At 43.3% G+C, this 14453-nt stretch overlaps 1 protein-coding gene across 1 annotated transcript in view; it reads left to right on the forward strand.

Annotated features, from left to right (window-relative positions):
- AKAP8L (A-kinase anchoring protein 8 like) overlaps nucleotides 1-8362 on the forward strand; it is a 44055-nt gene extending 35693 nt beyond the window's left edge. Inside the window, 2 exon segments of the mRNA XM_037883927.2 lie at nucleotides 2453-3538; nucleotides 4830-8362. Of these exon segments, the coding sequence (XP_037739855.2) occupies nucleotides 2453-2839 (387 nt within the window). The 3' untranslated portion in view covers nucleotides 2840-3538; nucleotides 4830-8362.
- Nucleotides 8363-14453: the final 6091 nt, after the last annotated feature.

Below are 14453 nucleotides of genomic sequence, written 5' to 3' on the forward strand. Positions count from 1 at the left end.
TTGTCCCCAAGGTTTCATCATCCTTTCATCTCAACCAATCAATTCACTTACCCTAAAGCACATGAGATTACACAAGAGACCATCCTCCACACTCTAGATGTGAGACATGCATTAGCATTCTACCTAGATAGAATGAAACCATTCTGAAGACTTTTTGTCTCCACGGCTGAAAGGTCAAAGGGATCTGCAATATCAAAACAAAGACTTTCAAAATGGATCTCAAATTGCATCCACCTGTGCTGTCAACAACAAAAAAAGAGAATCCCCGACAGAGATCAGAGCCCATTTGAACAGATCAGTGTGGACCTCAGCACCTTTTTTAAATAATGTACCAATCCCAGAGATATGTTGGGCCACCGCTTGGGCGTCTGAACACACGTTAATTAATCGCTATGCAATAATGCAAAGCTCAGACTCAGATGCGATACTAGGCCTAATGGTACTAGCGTCAACTATGAATACAATTTGGAAGCCCTTCCATCAACAGTAGGGTACAGCTTTACAGTCACCTGAAGTGGAGCACCCACAGGGTCAGCACCCAAAGAAGTAGCTCCACTGTCCACCCTCCTCCCCTCTACTTCAGAGTTTGCATTAAAGACTCAATGGTAAAAAAGAAACTGAAGGGGTCGGACTGTGTGCACGCTAGATGAGGCGCCAACAGTGCCGTGAGACAGCTACTGTGCACGTCCGTCCTGACCAGGCACTGCTACGGAAAATCTCCGATCAATGGCACCAGGACTCACCAACACCTGAAGTGGAGCACCCACAGGGACACACATCTCAAAGAACTTTTAGTTACTGCACAAGGTGAGTAACCCTCTCCTTTTTAGGCTGGGGCCTATGATCCACGTATATGCAAAAACTTGTTGATGCCAAGGCAGTAGTTGGTCCATGGGAAGTCCAGGGCTAGTACCAAAAAGTCACCACTTGTCTCTGTGTTTAGTGACCATTCTGAAGGCTAATACCTTGCCAAGCATGAGGGCTGGGAACTAATAGTATGCACCTGGTTAGAAAGCCTGGCTTTCCACTTAAGAACATAAGAACGGCCATACTGGGTCAGACCAAAGGTCCATCAAGCCCAATGTCCTGTCGTCTGACAGCCAAAGGGAATGAACAGACAGGTTATCATCAAGTGATCCATGCCCTGTCACCCAGTCCCAGCTTCTGGCAAACAGAGGCTAGGGACGCCATTTCTGCCCATCCTGGCTAATAGCCATTGGTGGACCTATCCTCCATGAATCTATCTAGCTCCCTTTTGAACCCTTTATAGCATTGGCCTTCACAACACCCTCTGGCAAGGTGTCCACAGGTTGACAGTGCATTGCGTGATAGCATTTGTCCATAGCTTTGCTGATCTGTGGTGATCGTGGTTTGAGCTCTTGTCTTTCTGTTAGTACTTAAAGTGCCTCTATCACTGGCATTCTAACAAGTCTTATATCTTCCTGTCTTCAGTTATAGCTTGGGGTTTTTAGTAGTTCTTCTCCAAACTGTCAGTTAGCATGGGTGCTGCACAACATTGGGTAGCTTGGAACCCCACCTTTAGATTGGTATCCAACTCTACTATGGATAGACTTCTTGAATGTTGGTTGCTTAAATCAGGTTTGAAAATGGGTTGCAAGACTAAGCCCTTGGCTGTCTGAAATCCCCAGTGTAGGCATTGGTGTAGCTGCACCACCACATACCCCTAGTGTGGACAAGCAAAACTACAATAAGCTGCAGTGTGTGCCACTGCAGCTGTCCCTGCTTTGAGAGGGGGTGATTTGCACCAGTGCAAACATTGGTTTATAACCGTTTTGCCAGTTTGTATCAGTACAGTCACACTGCTGTCTGTAACTGGTGTGAATTCTCAGTGTAGATGAGGTCTGGTGAAAACCTTCTAAAACGGGATGGGAGAGGTGTCACTTTACATTTGATACAGAATAAGTCTCCAACAGCTCAACCTTATCAGGAGGGCTCCCAGAGTCTGAACATCCCCTGTTCCTGACATTACAAACAGCTCTGCTTTCAGTAGACCAAGTATACCAAGTCTTTTTACTTTTCTCGTAACTTCATTGGTCTGAAAGCAGTCTGCTTATATCAGCAGAAACATGGCACTTGAATAGTTTATTGGACTTTGCTGGGAGAAGGAACAGGGGAGCTACAAGTAACGTCTACATAATATAAAATTAACTCTCAGTAACAAAGCAAACTTCCATGGGTGCCTTCACCACACACTGCTGTAAGAGTCACTAACTTACAGCTGGCCAGGGTTAAACCCTCTGGTTTTGTACAAATACTTTCACATACAGAGAACTTCCAAGTGCTGGTCCCAGCCTAGTGATCAGAAATATTCATGCCCTGAAGGAGGATCTCATGTACCTGGAATTTGTGTGAAATTAAGTAAGGTCTTAGCTAACATCTGCCAAGGACCTGTCCATATACAGCGTCAACATAATTCTGTCTTGACTTACAGGGTGAGAATCCCTTCACAGATGATCCAGAAGAGAAAGAGGAGCATGAGGAAGGAGAGGGTGGAACAAGTGGAAATGCAGAGGAGGGAATAGCTGAAGGAGCGGATGAAAACAAGATTGACGCAGAAAACCAAGATGAAGAAAATAAAGATGAGGAAAGCCAAGACCGAGAGGAGAACCCAGAAGCAAGAGCAACTGAGAATCATGGGGAGCAAGAGGAGATTCAGGCAGAGGCACAGGCAGAAGTAGAAGCAGGATATGCAGAGGAGAAGAATTCACAAGTTGCAGAGGAAACCCTCACTGCTGAGGAGGAAGAGCAACTGCTGGAAGGAGGTGAGGAAGAAAGCAAAGGAGTTACTGCAGCAGAAGAGGATGAGCCCGTGGAGTAGACTCTGGATGGGGAAGCCGACCTGTTTAAGACCCAACATTAAGTTGTTTTTTTTGTTTTTGTTTTTTTTGTTTGTTTGTTTGTTTTTTGTTTTTGTTTTGTTTTTAAAGCATAACTATCTGTGAAATTTCATAGTATGTTTTTGGTTATCATTCTACTAAACTTTCACCTAGTTATGGCAGTTGAACGCCTCTATCTGTAAAGTGTTTTTGGAAATAGATTTTTTTTTTTACCAAACCTTCATTTTAGTAGCTAGGTTTTGTGCAGTCCAAGTTTTTAGATGGCTTTGTAATAGGAGAATTTCTTTTGAGCATGTGTACAAAACAAATTGTGCTAATGCACTACGTACTAAATCACAATCCGGCAGATTAAATCTCTTACTATCTTCCCTGTAAAACTTTTATATATTTAAAAAAAGTGGGTTGTCCCTTAGCCAGCCTTCCTGGAAGCAAAAGGAGCCTCAAACCCAGGGTTTAAAATTCTGCAGTGTATGCTGTAAAATTCTGCATAATTTCCGTGTGACTGTAGTACTCTTCCCAATGTTTTACTCTTCCTTTTTAATGCAAAGCAAAAATAAGTGGTGTTGACATTGTATTGTTTGTAAAATGCTTTCATTTAAAGGTGAATGTTTTCGGTGGGTGGAGATAAAGCACTACACTGAGATTACCCCCTGTGTGCGCCTTAATTTCTGAAGGTGGAGGTGAGTAGTAAGTGTCCTGGTGATACTCGTAATAGGTGGAGATCTTGAGATGCAGCCCTCCTAAACTGAAACAATACTGCACAATAGCTGTGGTCTGCTGCACTGAGACCTGAGCTCCACTCGGCTTTGCTGCTGATTTGGAAAAAGTCACTTCTCTTTTTTTGTTTTTTTTCTCATCTATAAGGCTAATATAACCCTTCTGAGATCTCCAACTGAATTATGCCTTGTGAATATTCACAAATATTTCCTAAAGTTGCCATAGGTTAGTCGCTGACTTTTTAATTCTGAATATATTCGTCAAGCTCACAAATCAAAAGTTTAACACTTCCATGATATTTCAAAGCATGTCCCTGCAGGAAACTGAACCAGTTTTGTACAGATAAATCTCTGCTGGCTTATGCTCCATCATGGATGCATGTGTAGAAAAGAGGGGCATATCTCTGCGGGATGACGGGGCATCATTTTGGGACAAGCTGCCTTGAGCTTCTTTAATGGCTCCAACATCTGTGGAACTTCCCTAGAATATAGAGTGCTGGTAGCTGTAGCTGATCAGTTTTCTTTATAAACCTGACTTCTTCCTCCCTACTTGCATTCATTCCTCCATAACATGGAAGTTAGCCTAGTTGTCAGTATACAGTAGAACTGCACAGCTTCTAAACTATAGGTGTTCATCTATGTAGAATTTTCTGTCATGATCTTGCAACACAGACAGTGTTAACATGACAAGCAGCTTGTTTGCTGGTCTAGTGTAAATGTTGAGGCACAGGGTCAAATTTCAAAATGTTTACTATAGTGGTCTGAAGTAGGTACACCAGTATGGCATAGCAGTCACTACTGATCTCTTAAACATGGCCATGATACCAGAGGCCACCTGAAGCCTGGTCAGTAGGAGTGTGTTTTCTGGGATAGTTCACCATGCAGTGATCTGAAGTTTGTGGCATATTGCCATTTTGAATAAGGCCTTTAAGACTGTGCCTACATGCATGTACCTACATTGGCTTCAGGAAATTTGACTTTAAGGTATTAATTATGAAGAGGCGAGAGAATTAGGAGGATGACTACAGTAAGTTACTGAAAAAGCTATACTGAAATGGGACTTTGTCAAACCCATAGAAATTTACAGGACTAAAAGGTTGCTACTCTGTTTACCAAGGAAGGTTACTTTTTAGAAAAATATATGTAGAAATGAGTGAAAGCATATGAATATTCACATACCCCAATTATGTTAGAATATATCAAAAGGCATTTAAATAACTTAACTCTGTTTCTGTTTTTCCCTACCTCATTCTAGGCACCAGAACTCTTCTTACACCCATCTTCATTCATACGAATTTCTTAGTTTCTAGCTCTCATAGAACCACCACTGATATCCTACAACTCGCCCTCCAGTTCACCCATCCCCTAGCACTCAAAGGCAAGTAAGATAACATCTTGCTTCTTACTATCCATATTAAAATTGGACTCAACTCTTTTTCATGCAGCTCCCTGCTTTGATTGAGACTATATTAGTCTCTGTTTACAATTATAATCTTCAATTTACAATCTTTACTCCCTGCCATCCCCCTCAAACAAACCAGTTCTTCCTGTTTTGGAGCTTAGCAAGTATCTACAGGCTTCTCCTTCTTCCTGGCTCTGCATAGATGCTTAAGGGCACCTACCTGGCCATGCAATAAATGTTGTAGCCATCCATCACAGTAGGCAAGGCCAAGGCCAATTTTTGTAAACAAGTGAAGTTTTGGGAATTTGCCTATGCCTCAAATTCTAGTGGTATTTTACAGTAGGTAAAGCTAGAAGTACTCTACTGAAGATGGGTTTTCTGGCTAGTGACCTAATCTTTGTTTACATAATGTCAATTTTGAGCCTCTAAATATGGGTTGACCAATTGCCTGTAAGTATTCAAAAAAATTCTTGTGTACCCCGAACGTAATGACAATAATACTCTTCCTGTGCGGAGTTACAAGTGAAGAGGAATAGTGGCAAATAATGTGTAGCTGCTACTGAATGACTTCTATTAAGGATAACTTTTAATAAACTAAGCATGACCATCTTTCATCATACATTCCAGGAAAGAATAGTTGGGTGGCTTGCTACAACCAACCAGACCATGACTAGATAAATCTGCAGGCTAGAGCCTAGAACCCTGATTCTTTGTTCTAGAAACATTGGCCTATATACTACTAAGCAAAGTCAGAACTTCCATTCGTGGTAACATATGGACAGGGCCATATGGACTTTGCAGCTTCCTGGTGGTGGAACTTACTGCAATTCATCCTTTGTTCCAGAATCGAAATGTTCATTTTAAAAAAAGTGTCTAGTCCATGTGGATACAAAGCTTTCATTTTGACTAGAAATCTTAAAATTATTTTTAAGAAATGTAAAAGTGGCCATCACGTGAAATATAGCCTCTGAATTTTAATTCATATTGGAGTTCATGTTGGTTTGGTGCAGATTGGGGTGATACTCAAAAAGGTTTTAAAAAAAAAAAAATCACTTTTTAAAAAAAAAATAATTTATGGGATCTTGCAAAAATCTATAAGCTGTGGTCTGTTGTGGTTTTGTTTTGTTTTTAAATGTATTTAGTCCTACTAACTTTACACCTGCTGCTTAGAACAATGCCAGTTTAGAAGCAGGTATTACTTCTCTGTTTTGCTCTGTAAATGTTTTTAAAGTTGTGTTCCCTAAATACATCAGCATGAAGCAGACATTTATCACTGTTGCTATTCCTCCCCATAGCAGTTAATGCGGCAGTCTGCATAGGTATTTGGGTGACGGACTGTGCCCAGCATGATGATAGCTGTGTGTGTGAGAGAGCCATCAAATACGCTGTAGATTAGCGTACAGTGCCCTGAGTGAAGAACCACAAGCCCATGACTAGTCTCTTTACAGTTCTTGCACTTCACCGTCCTGATCAACCTAGACCATGATTACAATTTTAGAAAGCAATCAGCTATGAGCCATGCTCCCTTTGCAAATAAGCCAACAGGTTAAAAACAAGTTTACTTCAGATGTAGTTGTGAATAGAACCCAGCTCTCTAATATGGCAGACCCAAAACTACAGGTGTTCTTTGGTAATGCTGTGAACCTCTACCCTACAGTGTCATTTCAGAGCTGGCATTAGAACCCAGGCTTCCTGATCTCTCATTTTCTACAGCTGTTTACCAGATCATTTTGTGACCCATTGGGAAAGTCTGCATCAAGGCCCCTTCTAGTGCCTGAGGCTGTAGCTGTGCTAGGTAGTATTAGGTATACTCTAGCAACAAAGCATTCCTAGTGTGGATGCAGCTTATATTGGCAAAACTCAGCTACTTCTGCTGATGTAGCTTATTCCACACCTACCCCAAGCAAAACAAGCTATACCCATAAAAGCACAACTTTGGTGGTAATATTTCATCTATATGAGGGTTTTGACAGCATGGCTGTATTGGTCAGGGATCACATCTCTTCATGCTCCTGTCCCACATAGCTGTGGCAACAGCAGTCTGTAGGGTAGATACAGCCTTAATTGTGGCCTTAGCAATGTGAAGAAAGAATAACTTCCCAAATGCATGGAATGGGTGACAGAAGGATGTGCCAATTTATTGATCCAAGTGCATATGAGGTTGCCAATTCAAGTTTTGCATTTAGAGGGCAGGTTTGATGGCGCTGGAGTATGGATTGCTTTTCAGTATCCAGGGGAGGTGGAAGTGAAAGCCTTGTGGAGTATCGGAGTGTTAGTGGCAGCACTGTTTAAGCAATCTGAAGATAGCAAGGAATGCAGAGGACTTATCCCCTAACTTCTCATTTCCATGCTTTTTAAGGCTTTACGTGGGGTGTCCCTCAATTTAGTCTTAAGTCGCTAAACTGTGTGTTAGGGATAAACGCTGTATTTATATAACATTGTTAAATGCCCAAAAACTTCATTAATGCAGAGTTCAAATTGCCCAGAGCAGCCTTGTGCCCTCCAAAATGTGGAGAGTGGCTAAACTTAAACATCTGAAAATGAGGAAATACCAAGTTAAGATGCATGCTATCTCTGCAACACACTCTTAACTCTGCCATCTTTGACCAATGCCCCATACTAGCACTCTCTCCTAATGCTACAGAATACTGGGAACAGAGCACATAAGACTGTCTACTGTGCTCAACACCTATGGCTACAGCAAAACTCAAGCTAAGGTGCAGTATACAGTATCTACATTCAAACACTGATTCTACACATAACATACAAAAAGTTGGATGGTTACCAGCCCTTCACCCTTGCTCTGAGGATTCCACCTGAGACACTGCCTTCACCTACCCTTCACTAAGCCTTGGAGATGTTGCCCTGCATGGCAGCAGACTGCTGACAAATGCCATGGCAAGAAGACACCCGGGTGCACCTCTGTAGATGCAACCTGCAGAACTCAGTGCTGAAATGAGGCATAGTGGATCCTTCAATGCACCTAGTCATATTACAGAACAGAACAGTTCTGTTAAGTTGCTCTAACTAATCCCTCCACCATCCAATACAGCTACACTTGACGTGGTGAAGGCAGCTAGAGTGCATGCAGTTAAATGCTGCAATCCAAAGCTGCAGAGCACAAAACAAATACTGTAACATTCTTTCAGAACTTCCTCCTGTCTACCTACCCCCTTACTGAACCATTCACAATGGCTATTGCCAGCTCTAGGGGAGCAGACTTAAGGTTGTGTTGTGGGGGTGGCATGTATCTTGGTATTTCCTGGTTTTCAGAGATTTAAATTTAGCCACTCTTCACATTCTGCACTGACATGTGACAGTGCTGGACAACCTTAAGTCTGTGTTAATTAAGTTTGTTGATCATTTAATTTCTGTGGTTTTAAAAAGAACAAAAAACCATCCCAATGTTGCTCACCTCTCCTCCTCCACTGCGTCTGGCTTCTTGACAGTCATTACGCTGGCCCCAGAATGCACTGGCTGCATGTTACAGAAAATAGATCCTGTCAAACTAACTTGATATCTTTGAGATAACAAGTTAGGTTGATAAAGGTAATGGTATTGATGTAATATATTTAGACTTTTGTAAGGCATTTGGTACTTCACGATACTTTGATTAAAAAATTTGAATGATCTAAAAATAACATGGCCCATATTAAATGGATTAAACAAAGGCTAACTGATAGATCTCAAAATGTAATTGTATATGAGGAATCATCAGCAAGTGAGTGTTTCTGGTGGGGTACCACAGCGATCCATTCTTGACCCTATGCCATTTAAGATTTTTATCAATGACCTGAAAGTAAACACACAATCACTACAATAAAGTTTGCAAATGCTACACAAACTGGGGAGTGGTAAATAATGAAGAGTACAGGTCCTGGATACAAAGCAAAACTGGATCATTTGATAAGCTGGGCACAAGCAAACTATGCATTTTAATACAGCCAAATGTAAATGTGTACATGTAGGAACAAAGAATGTAGGCCATAGTCACAGGATGGGGGGACTACCCCCCGCCCCAGCTGTCATGACTCTGTCCACATGACAGTGATTGCTCTGATCAGTTTGTGAACTCCACTGCCCAAGGGTCACAGAGACTTCCCCACCACCCACTTTAAACCACCCTTCCCTCATGTTTTTAAATGCCTTTTCCTGATTGCCCGCCTTTGATGAGTACACCTAGCAGCTTACCTTTTTTTGTGTACATCTGACCATGCTGGTTCCATGCATGCAGAGAGCTCCTGTCTGGAGCAAGCAACAAGTTGTGGATCTTCTTACCCTGTGGAGAAACAAGACTGTGCGAGTCCAGAAATGGAACAGCTTTTGAAATATCAACACTATGTGCAGATTTCACAGGGGTGCTGGAACAGGGGCATGACAGGGCTGCGCAGCAGGGGATACCACCAGGCATACCACAAGGCAAGAGAAGTCAACAAGAACCCTGAGGCTGACCTGCAGACCTGCCACTTTTACAACAAACTGCATGCCATACTTGGCAGTGACCCCACCAGCACTCTGAGGACTACTGTGGACACTTCAGAGGAGCCCAAGGCAGAGACCCCTACCACAAACAGCAAAGGGGCAGGGGGAACGCAGCAGGGGACTCAAACTATGCCATGAGCCAGGAACTGTTTGAAACTCTGATGGAGTCAAGCCAGGTGAACGCAGATGAGCCCACTAATGAGCAAGAAGAGAGCTCGGGTGAGTGTCTACATGCATTATTCCTTACCAAGGTTTTTTTTGGTTTGGTTTGTTTTTTTCTGCTGAAACCTCATCTCCCTTCCTGCCCCATTTAAAAATGTCTCCCATCCCATCAACAACTTTATAGAATGGAGGCACTGAGTTCTCATTGCTTTAATGTTACAAAATACAATGTTAGAGAATAAATTCAAAAAGAGTTCTATGGCAGTCCAGTTACACATTGCACATCATATCAATGTTCTTTATCGTCTTTAAGTGCTCCTTTTGTATCTCGATCGTCCAGGGGCCCCACTGGTTGTTTAACAGGCATCCTGCTTCTGACGTACTTAAAAACATTTTATTACCTTTTGAGCTTTTGGCTAGCTGTTCTTCAAACTCCTTTTTGGCTTTTCTTATTATATTTTTACACTTAATTTGGCAGTGTTTATGCTCCTTTCTATTTACCTCACTAGGATTTTACTTCCACTTTTTAAAAGATGCCTTTTTATCTCTCACTGCTTTTTTTACACGGTTGTTAAGCCACGGTGGCTCTTTTTTAGTTCTTTTACTGTGTTTTTTTTTTTTATTTGGGGTATACATTTAGGTTGGGCCTCTATTATGGTGTCTTTGAAAAGTGTCCATGCAGCCTGTGGGGATTTCACTGTAGTCACTGTACCTTTTTAATTTCTGTTTAACTAACCTCCTCATTTTTGCATAGTTCCCCTTTCTGAACTTAAATGCCACCGTGTTGGGCTGATGAGGTGTTCTTCCCACCACAGGAATGTTGAATGTTGTTGTTATATTATGGTCACTATTTCCAAGTGGTCCTGTTATAGTTACCTCTTGGACCAGATCCTGCGCTCCACTCAGGACTAAATCAAGAATTGCCTCTCCCCTTGTGGATTCCTGTACCAGCTGCTCCAAGAAACAGTCATTTAAAGTATCGAGAAATTTTGTCTCTGCATTTCGTCCAGAGGTGACCTGTACCCAGTCAATATGGGGATAATTGAAATCCCCCACTATTATTGAGTTCTTTATTTTGATAGGCTCTCTAATCTCCCTTAGCATTTCATTCTCACTATCATTGTCCTGATTAGGTGGTCGATACTGTTACATTCTTATTAGAGTGTGGAATTACTATCCATAGAGATTCTATAGAACATGGATTCATTTAAGATTTTTACTTCATTTGATTCTACATTTTCTTTCACATATAGTGCTATTCCTCCCCAACCCACATGACCTGTTCTGTCCTTCCAATATATTTTGTACCCAGGAATGATTGTGTCCCATTGAATGTCCTCACTCCACCAGGTTTCTGTGATGCCTATTATATCAATATCCTCCTTTAACACGAGGCACTCTAGTTCACCCATCTTATTATTTAGACTTCTAGCATTTGTGTAGAAGCACTTTAAAAACTTGTCACTGTTTTTTTTTGTCAGCCCTTTTCTGATGTGTCAGATTCTTTTTTATGTGAATGTTTCTCGTCTAATCTGGCCCATACTTTATCCTCTTCCATCCTCTCCTCCTGACTAAAACCTAGAGAATCTCTATCAATAGACTCTCCTCTAAGAGATGTCTCTGTCAGATCCACGTGCACCTCTGCGGCAATCGGCTTTCCCCCATCTCTTAGTTTAAAAACTGCTCTGCAACCTTTTGTCTACACACAAATCACACTAACCCAGGGCTTGGTCCCAGGACCCAACGGGTGGAAGGTGTGAGCCTGAATCAAGCCTGGATCCCGAGTTCAAACCCTGTTGCTTTGCAATATAGACGCAGTCCCATTGGACTCCTGCTCTGTGGGGTCCATCAACAGTATCCCACAGGCTGACTTTTTGTCGTCTGAACCGTCAAGTTTGGTGGACAGTCAAGCTTTCCCACACTGTAATGTGAACAAAGGGCTAGAGTGGCCACATTTTCAGAGGGCATAGGTAGTCTGGGATATGCGGACTGAGGCCCACATAATGCAGTGTAGGTGCTGGAGCCCTAGGTTGGGACCAGCCGTGGGTTCAACAATTCCTAACCTGGGGTTACAAAAGAGTGTAGACATTCAAGCCCTAGGTTAACAAACCCAGAGTCTATGAACTTGAGTTCTACATACTCTGGGCTTGCTTTGCAATGTAGTCATAGCCTTTGTGTCTACCTGGTCAAATTCAGCAGACAGACATCCACCTTTCCCTCCACACTGGCAGCAGCTTTACCCCCTTTGCCTCATATGGAGGAGTCAACGTGCAGCTATAACCATGGGAGTGTCTGTCTTGCTGAGATTCAGTTTAGTGAAGACACAGTGCCAACAACCCTGCTGAGTCCGTAGTCGAATATTCCCTTAGTGCTGTTGAGGTGGCCAGTGTACAGCTTCATGAGCCAAGGAGGCCAAGAGGTAGGCTGGGTCCCCCAGGATCACTACTGGCATTTCAACATTGCCAGTGGCAATCCACCAGCTGGGAAAGAATGTCCCTGCTTGCAGCGTTTTGAAAACCCCCTTGCTCTTAAAGATGCATGCATCTCACACCTTCCCTGAAGGGCCCACGATGATATCAGTGAAATGTCCCCGGTGATCCAGTAGCGTTTGCATAACCACAGAAAATTACTGCTTTCTGTAGGTGTACTCGTGGCAAGATGGGATGGTGCCAAAATAGGGATAAGGTGTGCCATCTATTGACTCACCACAGTTTAGGAACCCCATTCTTGCAATGCCATTCACTATTTCCCAGACATTTCCAAGAGTGTTGTGTAAAAGGAAACACTAATAATCTTGGATTACAATGGCCCATGCTCTGGCATTGCCAACTCTAAGCTGTGTGGCTTTTCAAACTCTAAACTGATTGCTGACTGATAGCAATCTGGCATTCCAAGCTTCCAGAGCTCGATCACTTGTCATTTCTCCAGTCAATGCAGCTTGCATTCTGATGACCCTGCACTGGAGATCTGGGACAAGCTCAGCACGCAGATTCAGGAAGGTGGCCTTTCACATCCAGAAGAGCTGCAGCCGCGGCTCGCCAACCCAAATCCGCATCGCAATGCGATCACACCAAACAGTGCTTGTTTCTCACGCCCAGAAATAATGATCCACCATGTAGAGCTGTTCTGTGAACGCCACCAGGAAGTCAGCTTTGCTTTTTTTTTTTTTTTTTTTTTTTCCACTCAGTCCATCAGCATCCGGTTAGTGTGCTCCAAAAGCTCCCCATCTTCCTCATCACAATTCCAATTGTAGTACTCCTTCAAGCTGTGCAAATACAGGAGAATCATGCATCCCTTATTAGCAATACTCATGAGTAAGGCTAAGATTTTGTCAAGGATATTTTTAGTAAAAATCATGGACAGGTCACGGACAATATGACTTTCACTAAAATATCCCTGACAAAATGGGGAGGTGGGTTCAGTGGGTGCTCAGCGGTGGCTGAGCAGCTCTGGGGAGCCCCTGCCACTCACAGCAGCAGGGAGCTCCAGGAGGTTCCCTGCCACCTGCAGCGAGTGGGCACTCTGGGGTCCCTGGCCACCTGTGGGGGCTGGGCTGCTGCTGGGTCCCCTTGTCCCCATGTTGCGGCTGGGAACTGCAGGGTCCCACCAGCAGGGCAGGGGCTGCAAGCTGTGGGGGGACTGGCTGGGAGCTCCAGCCCCAAGGCAAAAAATGTCGCGGAGATCAATGGAAGTCATGGATTCTGTGACCTCCATGACCTAATCATAGCCTTACTCATGATGATTGTGCTGAGCTCTGCAGACTCCATACGTCTGGCAGAGATCTGGCAGAGGCCAAAAGCACTGTGGGAGTTGTTATGGGAAAGAGAAAGTGGCATGGTGGGAACTTGACCCATGGCTCCTAGAAATCCCTGGGCAAATTGTTGGTATCCCCAAACCACTTCAAAAATGTCCCACAAAGCATTGAGCCAGACGGTGGCACAGGGCAGCTGGCTTCCCTGCCTGTGATGCACCACGTTTTATGTTGATGCAAGTACTCCTGGTGAGTATGTACAGTGCTAATGCAAGCACCCAAGTGTGCATGCGCCCAAGAGATATACACACTTTGTCGGTTGTACATGGACATAACTTGCATTGACTGAACTTTACAGTGTAGACATAGCCTTGGCGTAACAAAAAGAAGGTTATGGGGTGACTTGATCAGTTTACAAATACCTACATAAGGAGCACATATTTGATAATGGACTCTTCATTCTAGCAGACAAAGGTATAACATGATCCAATGGCTGAAAGTTGAAGCTAGACAACTTCAGACTGGAAATAAGGTATACATTTTTAACAGTGAGGGTAATTCTTTGGTTCACCATGGTCATGGTGGTTTCTCCATTACTGGCAATTTTTAAATCGAGACTGGATGTTTTTCTAAAAGATCTACTGTGGGAATTAATTAGAGGAAGTTCTATGGCCTGTGTTGTAAACGAGGACGTCAGACTAAATTATCACAATGGTCCTATTACTCTAGTCCTTTCACTGTCCCTGCAGCATCACTTCACCTCCCATCTCTCTGTCTGTCCAGCACAGCCTAGTCCTCCCTCCCCACAGAGAGGCAGGTCTCATTATGAGACCCACAGGTTGAGGAGCCAGGAAGAGGAGCAGAAACAGTGCAGGGACTAGCATGGAGTCACTAGTGACATTGTTAGGGGCAGAGAGACTTAGATGTTTGGGGGACAGAGATGAAGCCTCCAGTGTTCCCCCACTGCACAGATATTCTCACCCCACACTTCAATGCACTATTTCAACACCCCTCCCTCCCCACTGCTCTGCCCCTCCTCCAACTGCTCAGGAATCCGAACACTGTTCCTACTCCTCCAGCAT

This window comes from Chelonia mydas, chromosome 20 (genome assembly GCF_015237465.2).
Source record: "Chelonia mydas isolate rCheMyd1 chromosome 20, rCheMyd1.pri.v2, whole genome shotgun sequence".
NCBI classification, from domain to species: Eukaryota; Metazoa; Chordata; order Testudines; family Cheloniidae; genus Chelonia; species Chelonia mydas.